The 16,138-nt window shown below is 44.6% G+C and overlaps 2 protein-coding genes across 5 annotated transcripts in view; one reads left to right on the top strand and one right to left on the bottom strand.

Moving 5' to 3' along the window:
• Nucleotides 1-3,965: 3,965 nt before the first annotated feature.
• EFCAB10 (EF-hand calcium binding domain 10) lies at nucleotides 3,966-15,403 on the top strand. Its single transcript, XM_082691934.1, has 4 exons — nucleotides 3,966-5,293; nucleotides 13,494-13,658; nucleotides 13,770-13,857; nucleotides 15,326-15,403. The coding sequence occupies exons 1-4, from the start codon at nucleotides 5,185-5,187 to the stop codon at nucleotides 15,360-15,362; spliced, it is 399 nt and encodes a 132-aa protein (XP_082548060.1). The 5' UTR covers nucleotides 3,966-5,184; the 3' UTR covers nucleotides 15,363-15,403.
• Nucleotides 15,122-16,138, bottom strand: part of RINT1 (RAD50 interactor 1) — a 34,701-nt gene continuing 33,684 nt past the window's right edge. For all 4 annotated transcript variants that reach the window (XR_014300839.1, XM_082691883.1, XM_082691884.1 and 1 more), the window contains one exon: nucleotides 15,122-15,701. Coding sequence is in view for 3 of the 4 variants with exons in the window: in XM_082691883.1 (XP_082548009.1) it covers nucleotides 15,509-15,701 (193 nt within the window). In the remaining variant the exon portion in view is untranslated. The remainder of the gene's footprint in view (nucleotides 15,702-16,138) is intronic.

Genomic DNA, 16,138 nt, shown 5'->3' with positions numbered 1-16,138 from the left:
ATGCACTTGAAGTCTGGCATCAGTGCAGTAGTGTTGTTTGGGGACATGCATTCTCCGTTTCAGCTAGGGAAGACAGGACCATGTGCCCCCTGGTCACCATCCATAGCCATGAGAGGCCACACCCTCCATTCCACCCCACAGACTGCCGGCTGCGGACAAGACTTTGCCATAACTCCATGAGGTGGGTGAGATTCTTGCCCCCATTTTACAGATGAGAAAAACCAAGGCTTGCGGAGGTCAAGTCATTTGGTGAGGACCACACAGCTCATGCACAGGAAGCCTTTTGGGAAAGGGTCCTCGATCCCCCAGGTAAATTGTATAAATAGCAAATCACCTGAGGTCATCCATCATAGAAATAATTTAGAAGCACAAAGAAGGTTTTTCAAAAATTTTGTTCTGGGCTTCAATTTGGTGGACCTAATTCAAGCTTCAGCAGACCCAGTCAGTGGGATGGAAGTTAAATTTAGTCTCAGTTTATAAAATGAAACTCCGTTTATATGATATTCTGAAATACAGAAGTATCCTCAAAAAGGAAACAGAACTGGCGTGCTCGCCTGACTCGGTCAGGAGAGCATGCAACTTTTGATCTTGGGGTCATGAGTTCAAGGCCCATGGTGGGTGTAGAGATTACTTTTTTTTTTTTTTTTAAGATTTTATTTATTTATTTATTTGACAGAGAGAAATCACAAGTAGACAGAGAAGCAGTCAGAGAGAGAGAGGGAAGCAGGCTCCCTGCCGAGCAGAGAGCCCGATGCGGGACTCCATCCCAGGACCCTGAGATCATGACCTGAGCCGAAGGCAGCAGCCCATCCCACTGAGCCACCCAGGTGCCCTAGAGATTACTTCTTAAACAAAAAGTGAAACAGGACAGAAAGAGAGAAAAGAATTCAGGTAAAAACTAGTGAAATGCAAATGAGGTCTATGCACCAGTAATAGTATGTACCAGTGTTGATTACCTAGTTCTGTGGTGATGTTCTTTTTTTTTTTTTTTTTTTTAAAGATTTTATATATTTGACAGAGACAGCAAGGGGAAAACAAAGCAGGGGGAGTAAGAGAGGGAGAAGCAGGCTTCCTGCTGAGTAAGGAGCCCAATTCGGGGCTCGATCCCAGGACCCTGAGATCATGACCTGAGCCCAAGGCAGACACTCAACAACCGAGTCACCCAGGCGCCCCGATTGTGATGTTCTATGGTTATGTGATGTATTGTCTTTTGGAAGAGCCAAAGGAAGGCCGCATGGAAATTTCTACAGTTTTTTTAAAAGATTTTATTTATTTATTTATTTTTTTATTTATTTATTTGAAAGAGAGAGAGAGAAGGCAATTGAGCAAGAGAGCATAAGAATGCAGAGGGGCAGAAGGAGAGGGAGACACAGACTCGCTGCTGAGCAAGGAGCCTGGACCCTGAGATCATGACCTGAGCTGAAGGCAGACACCTAACCGACTAAGCCACCCAGGTGCCCCTTTCCCCTCCTTTTTAACAGCAAGCAAAACTCCTAGCTGACTTACTCCTGGTTGAAACAGAAAACAGAGAGGAGTCACCCACAGTCTGTTGTGGAGTCTTAGCTTCCCCCTTATACAATGCTCCCTGACATACACACCATCCCCTTGAGCTACACATCCCCAGTGCACAGAGAGATTGGCAAATCTGACGTCAAAGTTCATGCCCTTGTGCTAGTGGTTCACAAACAGGGTGACAAGGTGCTCAGCTGACCTGGGACTTTCCTAGTCTTGTGGTGATAAGTTTCCCAGAACCACCCCCCTTAGAGTCCTGGTCAAACAAGGGGCGTTAGTCACTCTGTGCTTTAGAACCACCCAGGAAGCTGTTAGGAAAGCTCTGATGCCTGAGACAGCCCCCACGTACCCGGTGTGTGCGGAGCAATCACATCAGGGTCCCTGCAGGAGAAGGGACAGACACTGTGTTTATAGAAGGCTCCTGGGAGATTCCCGCGTGTGTCCTGTGCAGAGATGAGCTGCGGGACTCTACTCTCGGGGATTCTGAGCAGTGTTACTCAGACCTTTAGCCCAGGCCTCCCAGGCGGCCATCAGGCAGGATCTCAGTCCCATCTGAGCACCAGGCTCGCCCTGGGGGACCTTTCATAACCACCAGTTTAGGGAAGTAAAATGGCACAGCCACTGGGGAAAATGGTTTGGCATTTTCTCAAAATACTGCACTTCCCATATGATCCAGCAGTCCGCTCCTAGCTCTTTCCCTAAGGGAGATGAACTCACGTGCCCACCCCAGATGCGTATACCGATGTTCAGATGTTCATGTCAGAGCTGTTTGTCATAGCTCCGCCGTCCCTGAAGTCCTACTCAGCACCAGCACGGGAGGAGGTACGGCGCCGTGCAACGACATGGGTGAGTCTCAAAACATAATTATATCGAGTGATGTCTGGGTGGCTCCGTTGGCTAAGTGTCTGCCTTCAGCTCAGGTCATGATCCCAGGGTCCTGGGATGGAGTCCTACATCGGGCTCCTTGCTCAGCGGGGAATCTGCTTCTCTCTCTGCCTCTGCTGCTCCCCTTGCTTGTCCTCTCTCTCTCTCTGACAAATAAAATCTTTTAAAAAAATTATATCAAGTGAAATACACTCACTGAGCCAAAACAAGAACAGCAAAGCCACACTGTGTGGCTCCATTTATAGAAAATTCAGAAAATGTAAACTAATCTAGAGGGATAGCTAGCAGGTCAGTGGTTACCTGGCGGAGGGGTGAGGGGGAGGAACTAGAAAGGGGCACAAGGCAACCTTTGGGGGCTATAGATATGTTTCTCGTCTTGACTGCAGTCATGGTTTCATGGATGTATATTTATCGATGAGTACACCTTAAAGATGTGCAGTTTATTTATTTATTTGTTTTTAAATTTATTTGACAGAGATCACAAGTAGGCAAAGAGGCAGGCAGGGGTAGGGGGGGAAGCAGGGTCCGTGCTGAGCCGAGAGCCCGATGTGGGGCTCCATCCCAGGACCCTGAGATCATGACCCCAGCAGAAGGCAGAGGCTTTAACCCACTGAGCCACCCGGGGCGCCCCAGTTGTGCAGTTTTTTAAATGTGAATTATACCTCAATCCTTGCTTTTAAAGCAACAACAACAGAACTACCAATGTTCAGGCCCCAATTCAAGAGATTCCATTTCCTGCTTCGAGAATGGGGCCCTGCCTCCAGTAGTCTGTAAAGGACCCGGTTGGTTCTAAGGTGCAGTTGTGACTGGGAACCACCACCTTCATGTCTTCCAACTGGAGTTACTCTCCCAAACCACTAAAAGGGTTAGCAATAACGAGGAGAGGGGCCAGGGGGAAGTCGAAGGATGGTGATGTTGATGACAGTGATTAATTAAGCCCAAATTGCCTTAAGAGATGGCACCAGCATGGGGCACCTGGCTGGCTCAGTCTGCTAAGCATCCCCCTTTGGGTCAGGTCACGATCCCAGGGTTTTGGGTTCGAGCCCCACATCGAGCCCCGCGTGGAGCTCCCTGCTCAGTGGGGTGTCTGCTTCTCCCTCTGCCCTCCCCCCTGCTCATGCTCAGGCACACACACTCTCAAATACGTAAAATCTTGAGAGGAAAGGCATCAACACAAATAGCTGGCTCCACTAGGTGGCATCTGGATACTTCTCTTTAGCATGACTTCCGCGGGAATTGTAAGAGGGAGCACTGGGCACAGGAACTGCTGCCAGGCCTTTTGGAACAGAAGACAGTGAGTCAAGAAGACGTCCACAGGGTCCAACGTGCAGCCTGACTCCACAGTCACAGAAGATCAGACCGCTCCATTTCCAGGTCAAGATTCTAGGTCATCTGAGGTTCCAAGAGCAGAGCTATTTATTCAGGGCCCGAGTAACCCAGGTAGAGTAAGTGAAGCTCCCACGGGGAGGACCAAATGTCTTGAGCTTAGAGCACCAGGCAGAAATCACCGTCTCCAATGGACCACCATGCAGTCTTCTCTCCCTCCATTAAAGAACAGTCCTGACATTTTTAAGATTTTATTCATTTATTTGAGAGACAGAGAGAGAGAGAGACAGCACAAACCAGGAAAGAGCAGAGGGACATGCACACTCCACGGGGAGCACAAAGCTGCATATGGGGCTCTATTCCACAATACATGGGATCATGACCTGAGCCAAAGGCAGATGCCCAACCAACTGAGCCACCCAGGCTCCCCAATCCATTGTGTTCTTGATGAACTTTGGGGCTGTTATCAATGTTTGTTATTATGAAGAGTGCTGCTGTGAACATTCTTGTGCACATATCCAGGTACACCTGTCCAAGAGCAGCTGAGTGCAGAAACATGCTTGCATTATCAAGACAATTCCAAATCGATTGTCCAAAGTGGGTGTTCCAATTTGGGCTCCCATCATCACTGTTTTGTCGCAGTGTATCCTTGCCAGCTCGATCTTGTCCAACTTCCTAACTACGACCAGTCTGCTACATGTAAACTGGCATTTTCTTGTAGTTTTGTTTACAGGATTGTCGAAGAGGCTAGGAATATTTTCGTATGTTTATTGGCCATTTGTCTTTCCTCTCCTTGAAGTGCCTGTCCTGGGATAACTCCCTGTTGACGGTAAGGCCACAGGCTTCCGAGCTTGGCCCTCCAGGACAGAAGTCCCAGCCTAGAGTCCAGTTTCCGAGGCACACCGAAGCGCGGGCCCTGCTATGCACCTGCATCCCGTCGTACTCATGACTCTCCCTCAACACTACTGTCAGGTGGTCTTCGACACGACCCCTCGGCGCAGCCTGGTTAAGCTGCAGAGACGTTGGCGCTCAGGATCCCAGCACGCTTCCCGACCCGCAGCCCAGGGCCGAAAGCCGGCCGACTCCTGCCCCGATTTAAGACTCTCCCTGTATGCTAATTCCCCAGGTTCATCCTGTGTTACTAGAACCTGAGGTCTCAGTCCCCAGATCAACAAGCACGGACTGGACGAGGTGCTCCAGACAAAAACAGGAAAAGCCGACCCCGCCCAGCCCTCCGCGCAGCGGGGGAACCGGACCCTCCGCCCGCCAGGGGCTCTGCACCGGCCACCCACAGCCTCCGCGCAGGCGCCACCCCCACGCCGCACCAAGCTTCCTCTCCGCGAGGAAGTGGAGGACTCCGGTCTCAGGCCGCCCCCTAAGGCCGACCGCGCGGGGCGGAGGGGGTGGAGCCCAAGGGCCCCGACGCCGCCGGGTCGCCTAGCAACGCCCCCCTGCGGAGCCATGCAGGCGCGCGGCAGCAGGGAGCTGGAGGCCAGGAATTACTTGGAAAAACACCGGATTATGGAGTTGCTGAACTATCTCACCAGCACCCTGCTCTTTTTCCGGCCGGGTAAGAGTCTTGCTTACCGCTCGGCTTTCGTTCCCACCCGCCTCCCTGCCCGGGCGGTTCCCAGAAACTCCCGGTACCGCCCTCCCTGCGCGCCCGCACCCCCCGCCCGCTCGCGTCCCCCGGACCCCCGCAGCTCGCCCTCCCCGCCCGGCCTCTATCTAGGCGGCTGGAGCCCTACTGCCGGCGAACGCCGCGGCCCTGAGTACTGGTTGAACGGCCTCTTATGTGCCGGCCACTGGCCGGGTGCGCGGGGCTCTCGTAGGGGGAGGCTCGCGGCGGGTGCGGAGAGGCTCGGGGGAGGGTCGTCCTTAACACTAGCGGAGTGTGGGCGAGGGTCTGCGCGTCAGGGTCCTCTTCTGGAGAACCGGGAGCAGTACCGAGCTGTGGACACGTGGGGAAGACTGAATGGGTAATATATAAGTTAGCCCTACGGCTGGCAACCAACACGTGTTTGATTTAGATTTTTATAAAAGTATATGCGTATGGGGTTTAAAAGTCAAAAAGCACCCCGAGGCTTATAGAGAAGAACAGCGTTTCCCTCCCTGCCCCAGACTCCTATTGTAAAGAATGATTGCCAACTCCCTGATATTTCTAGATCACAGACTTTACTGCTACTTACCAATGTCCCCTCAGCCCCGGGGTTTAGATTTAGCTTTATCCTGTGTAGGAGGAAACATCAGCTCGCTTACAGACATGCACGTACACTCACACCTGTTCCCACTCATCCCCACCTTCCCAGTAAAATTATAATTCAGTTTTGGTGTGGCCAGCATTTAGAATGTGCATTATTATTATTAGGCAAATATCCACAGCGAATCCGTGTAGCATGCTATGACTGTATTTCCTTTGTTGATTTCCTGGAAATTAGTAATACCACCATTTTATTTTTATTTATTTTTTTAAAGATTTTATTTATTTATTTGACAGACAGAGATCACAAGTAGGCAGAGAGAGAGAGAGGAGAAAGCAGGCTCCCTGCTGAGCAGAGAGCTGGATGGGGGGTGTGTGTGTGTGTGCTCTATCCGGTTCTGGGATCATGACCCCAGCCAAAGGCAGAGGCTTTAACCCATTGAGCCACCCAGGCGCCCCAGTAATACCACATTTTAAATGTTGACTTAAATTTTCTGTGTCATTACTACTCAGTCATCGATATTCTCTTTTTGTCGCAAGCAGAGCTCTCCTCCAGGTAGGACAGGAGAGTCGTAGGAGAGGAGAGTCATGGTGTAACCACTCCCCCAGCTCTGTCTTCTTGCTCTGGACTAGACTGATGGCCCAGCTGCGCTGCTGTGTGGCTGTAATTCAGGGGTTTCTCTCTCTCTTCTCAGACCTTAACCTTTTCACCTCTCTCCTCTGTTTACAGCCTGTTTTATGGTGCTTGGGTCTCTTTCCCCCACCGGCACTTTTTTTTTTTTTTTTTTTTTTGCCTTTTCTCCCTTCCTCTAGAGGACAGACCAAGGAGGGTGCTTCATTGGAGTGGTAAATATTTTGAGAACTCATGTTTATGGTAGTGTCTCATCCTACACTCAAACATGATAACTAGGGTAGATATAATTCTCAGAAAGTACTGCCTTCAGAATTTGGAGGGCTGTGCCCCTTCCTCTTCTGATTGCCACAGTTGTTCTGAAGAGTCTGATGACATGACGTCATCAGATTCTTGACCTGTTTAATGAAGACTTTTTCTCTCTTCTGGAAGTTTTTATTTTATCCCTGTTGTTCTCTCTCTTTCTCTTTTTAAATACGTGTCCTCCTTTTTTTTTTTTTTTTAAAGATTTTATTTATTTATTTGACAAAGAGATCACAAGTAGGCAGAGAAGCAGGCAGAGAGAGAAGAGGAAGCAGGCTCCCTGCTGAGCAGAGAGCCCCATGTGGGGCTCCATGCCAGGACCCTGAGATCATGACCTGAGCTGAAAGCAGAGGTTTAATCCACTGAGCCACCCAGGCGCCCTTTATCCCTATTGTTCTAAATGTTTATATGCCTTGAAGTGGGTTTGTTTTTGTTTGTCTGTTTTCTCATTCACTGTGCTGGTAGGTACTTTGTAGTCTTTTTTTAGTTTGTAGATTTTTTTTTTTTCTGTTTCCTGCTTCTTTCCTGGCCTTTTTCTCTCAAGCTCTTTCTAATGTCAACCAATGTGGTATCTCAAGGATTCTTTTTTTTTTTTTTTAAGATTTTATTTATTTATTTGACAGAGAGAGATCACAGTAGGAGAGAGGAAGGGACGAGATCACAGAGAGAGAGGAAGGGAAGCAGGCCCCCTGCCGAGCAGAGAGCCCGCTGCGGGACTCGATCCCAGGACCCTGAGATCATGACCCGAGCCGAAGGCAGCGGCTTAACCCACTGAGCCACCCAGGCCCCCCAAGGATTCGTTTTTTTCCTTTAATATAAAAGGCTTTGAACTCCTCTGGCAAAAACAGCATTCTCCTATAGAAGGCATGGTGGGGGAAAGAGAATCTAAGATAAAGACAAATTTTCTCAGCAGAGGATAGGAAGGGGAGGTCTGGTAGAAGTTACACAATTAATATTATAATCCTACCCCATTCATAATTTAAATAATTATCAATGTAAGAAACTGAGATGCTGTTACCCTCTGTAACAATGTGAACTTTTTCTTTTTATTTATTTATTTATTTATTTTTAAAGATTTCATTTATTTATTTGAGAGAGATCACAAGTAGGCAGAGAGGAAGGCAGAGAGAGAGGCAGGGTGAAGCAGACTCCCCACTGAACAGAGCCCTATATGGGGCTTGATCCCTGGACCATGGGATCATGACCCGAGCCAAAGGCAGAGGCTTAACCCACTGAGCCACCCAGGCGCCCCGAACTTTTTCTTTTTTAAAGATGTTATTTATTTATTTATTTATTTGAGAGAGAGGGAGCAAGAACAAGCATCGGGGAAGGTCAGAGAGGGAAGCAGAGTCCCTGCAGAGCCGGGAGCCAGGTGTGGGACTTTATCCCAGAACCCTGAGATCACGACCCAAGCTAAAGGCAGACAATTAACCGACTGAGCCATCTAGGCACCCCACAATGTAAACTTCTTGAAACATCTTTACAAAATCCAAAGGGAGTGGGGAGGGGCCGGAAAAATATGAAGAAATACTGAGGAGAAGCTAAGGGGTTTGGTTGGTGTCCAGAGTATAGAGCAATGCCTCTCCAAGGTTCCTGCCCAGATTCTCCTAATGGCAGAGAAGAGCGGACTTGTAACTTTGGTGTCTGAAACCTTAGCCTGCTGCTGCCTGACAAGTTTCTTTGGAGTCACTTGTATTACCATAAAAATTTGCAAGTTTTGTTCTTCTACAGAGATACCCATTTCTTACTATAAATGTTTCACATTATTCACCAGAGTATGATTGATTCTCAGGAAGAAATATTATCTTTACCTCGGGTCTATCCGAAGCTTCTGGCATTATGACATGGATCCCAATTTGAAAAGCTTGGATCTTGAAGGGATTTATGGGGGCACCTGGGGGGCTCAGTGGATTAAAGCCTCTGCCTTCTGCTTGGGTCATGGTCTCAGGGTCCTGGGATCGAGCCCCGCATCGGGCTCTCTGCTCAGCAGGGAGCCTGCTTCCTCCTCTCTCTCTCTCTCTGACTGCCTCTCTGCCTACTTGTGATCTCCGTCTGTTGAACAAATAAATAAAATATTTTTTAAAAAATAAAAAAATATTAAAAAGGGATTTATGGAAAATAAGCCTAGGCAGTTTGATTGTGTTACTACTGGTGAGGGAGCAGGTCTACAATCCCACATCCTCAACTTCAGAATTCTATCAGCTCTGGAAACTAACAGATTTTCATAACTCATTTAACAGCAAAACCTAACATGACCTGAAGTCATTCGGTAGGAAAACGTGTCATTTCCCAGCGACAATTCTGTGCTAGGGAGGGAGGGAGTATAAATGCTTAGGAGAGGCCTTTAATAGAATTAAAATTTCATTAAAAAAAAAGAGACAGTTGTAGTAACCCAGGTGAGAGATATTGCTATGGGAATGGTTAAATGAGGATAAGATACCTTTGAGAGTTACAGAGGAGGAAAAACTCAATGGAGACCATCATGCTGACAAGGTTTGGGGTTTCCAGATGCTTCCCATATTTGAGTTAGTAGAGTGCTCCCTATTAACTCCCTACTAACTCCCTAAAATGTACAGGCTTTACTGCACATTTTAGGGAGCATATTATGGATTCATACTAGCTGTGGTCTTGGGGACGTAATGGTTATGGGGAATACCAGGCCCATAGTGAAGGCTCAATAATTATTAGCATTTATTATTAAGATGTGAACTTGAGCACGCCTGGGTGGCTCAGTGGGTTAAGCTGCTGTCTTTGGCTCAGGTCATGATCTCAGGGTCCTGGGATCGAGTCCCGCGTCGGGCTCTCTGCTCAGGGGGGAGCCTGCTTCCCTTCCTCTCTCTCTCTGCCTGCCTCTCTGCCTACTTGTGATCTCTCTCTGTCAAACAAATAAATTAAAAAAAAACTAAAAAAAAAAAATGTGAACTTGAGGTTTTGTTTTACAAAAACTGATTGTCATTATCAGCTGACATTTACAGAACTTTAGGTGGTTAGTAACATTTGGATCTTCCCTTCATGTTTTATTTTTTTTAATTTTTAAAGATTTATTTGTTTGAGAGAGTGTGCGGACAAGCAAAGGGAGGGAGAGGGGAGAGAGAATCTCAAGCCAACTCCATGACCAGTGCAGAGCCTGACGTGGGGCCCAATCCCAGGACACTGAGATGACCTGACCTGAAACCAAGAGTGGGATGCTCAACCATCTGAGTCAGCCAGGCAAACCCTCTTCGTGTTTTTAAGAAGTCCTATCTTTAGGGGCGGCTGGCTTCCTCAGTCGGTGGAGCACATGACTCTTGTTCTCGGGATTGTGAGTTCAAGCTCCATGTCGGGCAGAGAGATTACTTAAAAATAAAATATTTCTTTAAAGGTAATATTCTTATTACTTCTGTTGTAAGCATTTTCAAAACATTTTTAGAAGCAGGCGGAGTATAAATTATAGACTCTAGACTTAAACATGATAACATCTCATGTAGTCTAAGGGATATATAGTAAAAATCCTTCATCAGAGAAACACACCAAGTTCCATTAGCATTATTTACTTACTCTGTCCTTAAAAAGAAAAGTAGTAAATTGAAATTCAAACTTGGCCTTTTTTCTTTTTCTGAATTTGATAAGTAGTTCCGAGAGAAGCGACAGAAGACCACATACGTGACGGGATTGCCTTCAGTAACGCAATTGTTTCTATAGTCTGTTAAAATTTGTACAGAAAGGTACAAGAGAGATCTAAAAACGTAATCACAATGTGTGGGTGCTATTTGAATAAGTGTTTAAATTCATCTTTTAAAGATTTTTATTTATCTATTTGACAGAGAAAGACATTGAGAGAGGGAACAGCAGGGGGACTGGGAGAGGGAGAAGCAGGCTTCCCACGGAGCAGGGAGCCTGATGCAGGACTCAATCCTGGGACCCTGGGATCACGACCTGAGCCGAAGGCAGACACTTAAGGACTGAGCCGCTAAATTCACTTTTACTTTTTAAAACTTTACTATTTTTTAAAAATTCTATTTATTTGAGAGAGAGAGAGAGAGCAAGCGCATGAGCATGGGAAGAGGCAGAGGGAGAGGGAGAGGAGCAGACTTCCTGCTGAGCGCGGAGCCCAACATGGGGCTCCATGCTGGACAAGACGCTGAGATCATGATCTGAGCCAAAGTCAGATGCTTAACGGACTGAGCCATCCAGGTGCCCCAATTTTTTTAAATTTAAAAAGTGTTCTCAATTCATAAAATTTGTGGGACAACCTGATACCATAAGATTCCTAGAAGAAAACACAGGGAAGAAGCTCCCTGACACAGGTCTTGGCAATGATTTTTTAGATACATCACCAGAAGCACAAAGAACAAAATGAAAAAAACCAACAGCTGGGATTATGTCATATTTAAAGCTTCTGCACCACAAAAGAATCAACAAAATGGAAAGACAACCTATAGGAGAAAATATTTGCAAACTACGTATCATTTAAGATCTAAAATGTATAAAGAACTCCTACAACTTAATAGCAAAAACATTGATTTAAAAATGGAACATCTGCCTTCAGCTCAGGTCATGATCCCAGGGTCCTGGGATCGAGTCCCGCATCAGGCTCCCTGCTTGGCAGGGAGCCTGCTTCTCCCTCTGCCTGCCACTCCCTTCCTTGTGCTCACTCACTCTCACTCTCTATCTTACAAGTAAATAAAATATATATATATATTTTTTTAAATGGGCAAGGCAGGGCTCCTGGCTGGCTTAGTCAGGAGAACACGGGACTCTTAATCTTGGGGTCATGAGTTTGAGCCCCATATTGGGGCTCAATGTAGCAATTACTAAAAAAAATAAAAAATAAAAAACTTTTTAAAAATGGGCAGATGAGCTAAATAGACATTTTTCCAAAGAACGTATACAATGGCCCGCAGGTACATAGAAAGATGCCCAACATCACTAATTATCAGGGAAATGCCACTATGGAAAACAGTATAGAGGTTCCTCAAAAAAATTAAATCAGGGGCACTTGGGTGGCTCAGTGGGTTAAGCCTCTGCTTTTGGCTCTCAGGGTCCTGGGATTGAGCCCCGCATCGGGCTCTCTGCTCAGTGGGGAGCGTGCTTCCCCCTCTCTCTCTGTCTGCCTCTCTGCCTACTTGTGATCTCTGTCAAATAAATAAATAAAATCTTTTTTAAAATATTTTATTTATTCATTTATTTGAGAGAGAGAGAGCACAAGCAAGCAGAGAGAGTGAGGAGGAAGCAGGCTCCCCGCTGAGCAGAGAGCCCAATGCGGGGCTCGATCCCAGGACCCTGAGATCATGACCTGAGCCGAAGGCAGAGGCTTTAACCCACTGAGCCACCCAGGCGCCCCAGTAAATAAATAAAATCTTAAAAAAAAAAATTAAATCGGAACTACCATATGCCTCAGCAATTCCACTTCTGGGTGTATATCCAAAGGAAATGAAAACAGGGTCTGAAGGAGATATCTGCGCACTTACGTTTACTGCTGCGTAATTCACAAAAACCAAGGTCTGGAAACAGCCCAAGTGTCTGTCTACAGATAAATGAATAATGAAGCTGTGGTATATTTATACAATGGAATATTATTCAGCCATGAGAAAGAAGGAGATCCTGCCATTTGCAACGAGGATGCCCCTTGAGGATAGGCTAAATGAGCTAAGTGAGAGAAAGACAAACACTGCAAGACACCACTTATACAGGGAATCTAACAAAGCCAGTTGTAGAAATGGAGTAGAATGGTGAGTGGTGGGGGAGTAGGAGAGCTGTTGTTTGAGGGCAAGTAAGGTAATTCTTGGAAATTAATGCACAGCATAGGGGTTACAGACAGTATCACTGTATGATAAACACTAAACTTGCTAAGAGACTAGATCTTAAAGAAATATGTGGTAAAGGTGTCAGCAAATACTATAGTGACAATCATATTGCAAATTAAAAATGTACCAAATCAACATGTTATGTAAACTTACATAATGCTACATGTCAGTTATATCTCAGAAGGAGTCCTTATCTGTTAGGGATACATGCTCAAGTATTTATTAATGAAATATCACCGTAATTGACTTCAAAACAATACAGCAAGAGGGGGCCTGGATGAGATGATGGTGAAATGAGACTGGCCACAAATTTTAAGTTAAAGTGGGTTGACAGGTTCGTTATACTTTCCTACTTTTATTTATTTATGAAATTCTCAAGAAAAAGCCTTTTTTTTTTTAAAGATTTTATTTATTTATTTGACAGACAGAGATCAGAGTAGGCAGAGAGGCAGGCAGAGAGAGAGTAAGAAGCAGGCTCCCTGTGGAGCAGAGAGCCCAATGCAGGGCTCGATCCCAGAACCCTGGGATCCTGACCAAGCTGAAGGCAGAGGCTTTAACCCACTGAGCCACCCAGGCACCCCTCATGTTATACTTTTTTTTTCTCCCCCTCGACACTTATCTACAAATTAGAATCACCTGAGGAGCTCTTTTTTTAAAAATTCCCAGGTCCTATATCTGGGGTAGAGTAATTAATTGTCTAATGTCTTGTTTTGCTTGTGAGCAAGGTGTAATACCCCAGTGCCTAGTACAGAACCTTGAACGTAGTTATTTAATAATTGTTAAATGACTGTTTCCATGTGTGATATATCTTAATTTTATATCAGAAAGAATTGGAACCATTCTTTTACAGAAAAACCAAGAGAGTATTTAATATCTATATTGGAACGACTGAGAATTGCCAAAGTAACAGGCGTGGCTTTTCCTTTCTTTATGGATCACTCTAACATCGTGTCTATGTTTGAGATGATGGACACTTCACATAAAGGCACCATATCATTTGTGCAGTACCGAGAAGGTCAGTATCTTCTACTCACTGAAGTAACAGTTCGTGCTCATTTTTGAACTTTCCTTAGTTGAAAATAATGCTCGCTGCATGAATTTTCCTTCTCTCATTCTGACTTTACAGGCCTGAAAACCCTGGGTCTGTTGGATGAAGATGAAGTTTTACAAGATGATGGACATGTGATAACTTTGGAAAAATTCAGATCTGAAGTGTAAGTTTATTTTGACGTGGCTGATTTTTAATGAACATGACTTTGAGGTACAAGGACTATAATTTAAAACAGAAGTTCCTACCTTTTGACAGAAACATTTCATTCCCTTGAAACGTCCAGCTGTCTAGAAAGCAAGGAGTGACAGTCAGGTCTGGAATTAGGAAATTCTGGGGCAGATTCATTCTTTTCTCAATGGGAAAGCCCAGCAGTTCTCAAAGAATGAGGGGGAGAAGCCCCAGTCTGCTAGAACTCACAGAAAAGCTTTGAGCCTAATACACCAGTTGGAAAATCTCTTTATAAAATATAGAGCAGTAGAAGTTCTCTCAGAATATTTCCTCAAAGTTATTTATCACCAAGTAGATGTTTATCAATAGTAGAGGTTGTAGGGCCTGACTAGCTCAATCAGTAGAGAATGAGACTCTTGATCTCAGGGTCATGAGTTCAAGCCCCCTGTTGGGTTCAGGGCTTACTCAAAACAAACAAACAAAAAAACAAAACAAAAATATCAGTGTAAGTTGCATGCCAGCCCAACAATTTTAGATTTGGAGTATTACACTTGAAAAGTACTAACTAAATGCTAAATCAGAAAAAAAAAAAAAGGAATAAAATTTGATAGCTGTAGGCTTCTGACCAATGTAACTCAATGCCTTTAAATATTTTGTTCTCTGAGGATTTATTAATCAAGAAATCATTATGTAACAGAGTCCAGAGCCAAGGAAAAGTTGGAAGAAAAGGAGAGTTAAAGATTCCCAGCTCGTTGTCACTTACATAAATATCAGACAAAAACTGTTTAGTTCCCATCCCTACCCTTGTGGGGAAAGACTGAAACACAGTGTTCTGGCCTGAAATGTTTCGTCCAAAAGAGAAGGCTGTCTACTGTCATATGGAATGGAACTAGGAAGGATTTTATTTATTTATTTATTTTTAAAGGTTTATTTATTTATGAGAGAGAGCACACGCACGGGGTAGGGGTTAGAGGGAGGGGGAGAACGGGAACCTGCAGCAGACTCCCCACTGAGCCGGGGGACCAAAGCATGGGGCTCCATCCCATGACCCTGAGATGATGACCTAAGCCGAAACCAAGAGTCTGATGCTCACCTACTGAGCCACCTAGGCGCCCCTAGGAAGGATTTTAAATGTAAGGACATTTGTGGAAAATGAGAGCAATTCTGTTTTAGTCACCATCTCCTATGTTTTCTTGCAGGAAACACAGTGAATTTCCAAACCAAATACAGGAACCTCAATTATAAACATGCATTCTACATTGATTTTTTAAAAAAAATTTATTTGCTGTGTTTGATTATCTACAGTAGTCTCCCTTAATTAGCATAGGAAATTGAAAATTCATTGTAATTTATTATCTCTGCTCTTGTATCTTACTTAACAGACAGACATAGCATTTATATTTGTAAATGGAATTACTCTTGAGTTTTTCTGGCTTCTGAGTTTTCTGTTTTTATTTTCTTAGGAACAAGAGGACTGAGAAAATATGGTCAGCATTTTAATAACACTGTAAGTTCAAGATAATAAATGATTCTATAAAGTTTTCAATTGTCCAGTTTCATTAATTCAGAACATCATCATATAACTCGAAATCCAACTGGCTTCTTCTTTGTTAAAAACGAAAAACTCCAAAACAAAAAAAGATGCATCATTTTCCAGTGTTAGGCCAGTTTGTCCTCAAATTAAGTAGAATCTCAACATCTTGTTGAGCCAGTTTGTAAATTCCAACTTCATTTAAGGCCGCTGTGGCCTGAGACTGCCCAGAATCGGACTGGAGGACGTCTTTCAGAAGTAGGGCAGAACCAACGTTCAGGTTCAAAACAATACAGGCTTCTTTGACACTGTTAAGAAAAAGGAAAAAAAAAAAAGGGCAGGAGGTCCATTATCTGTATCATCCACATCACTCCATAATATACTCATTTTCAGAAACAACTTCCCTGCACTGCTAGTCCATATGCCTTCTGTAAAAAGTATTGATGGATTTATTTGGCTCTTTTAACACATTAGGACTATGTATTTGTATAGTGTTTACATTTCATTAGATTATTATAATAGGACCATTGTTTTCAATATGTATCTATTACTTCCCAAAATATAATAATGATACTAACATAATAGCCTATTATATGTAGCTTAGCGTTTAGTTAGATTAGAATATGGGAAGAGAAACAAGAAAAATTTCAGATGACTTACTAAAATGAGCAAAAATAAATCTTTCATTTTATAATAACTTTAAAAGGAATACTTTATAATCTCAAATTCCCCCCAATAATATAAA

Source organism: Mustela nivalis (assembly GCF_964662115.1).
Source record: "Mustela nivalis genome assembly, chromosome: 12".
Lineage (NCBI taxonomy): Eukaryota > Metazoa > Chordata > Mammalia > Carnivora > Mustelidae > Mustela > Mustela nivalis.
This window is presented reverse-complemented; position numbering and strand designations above follow the sequence as displayed.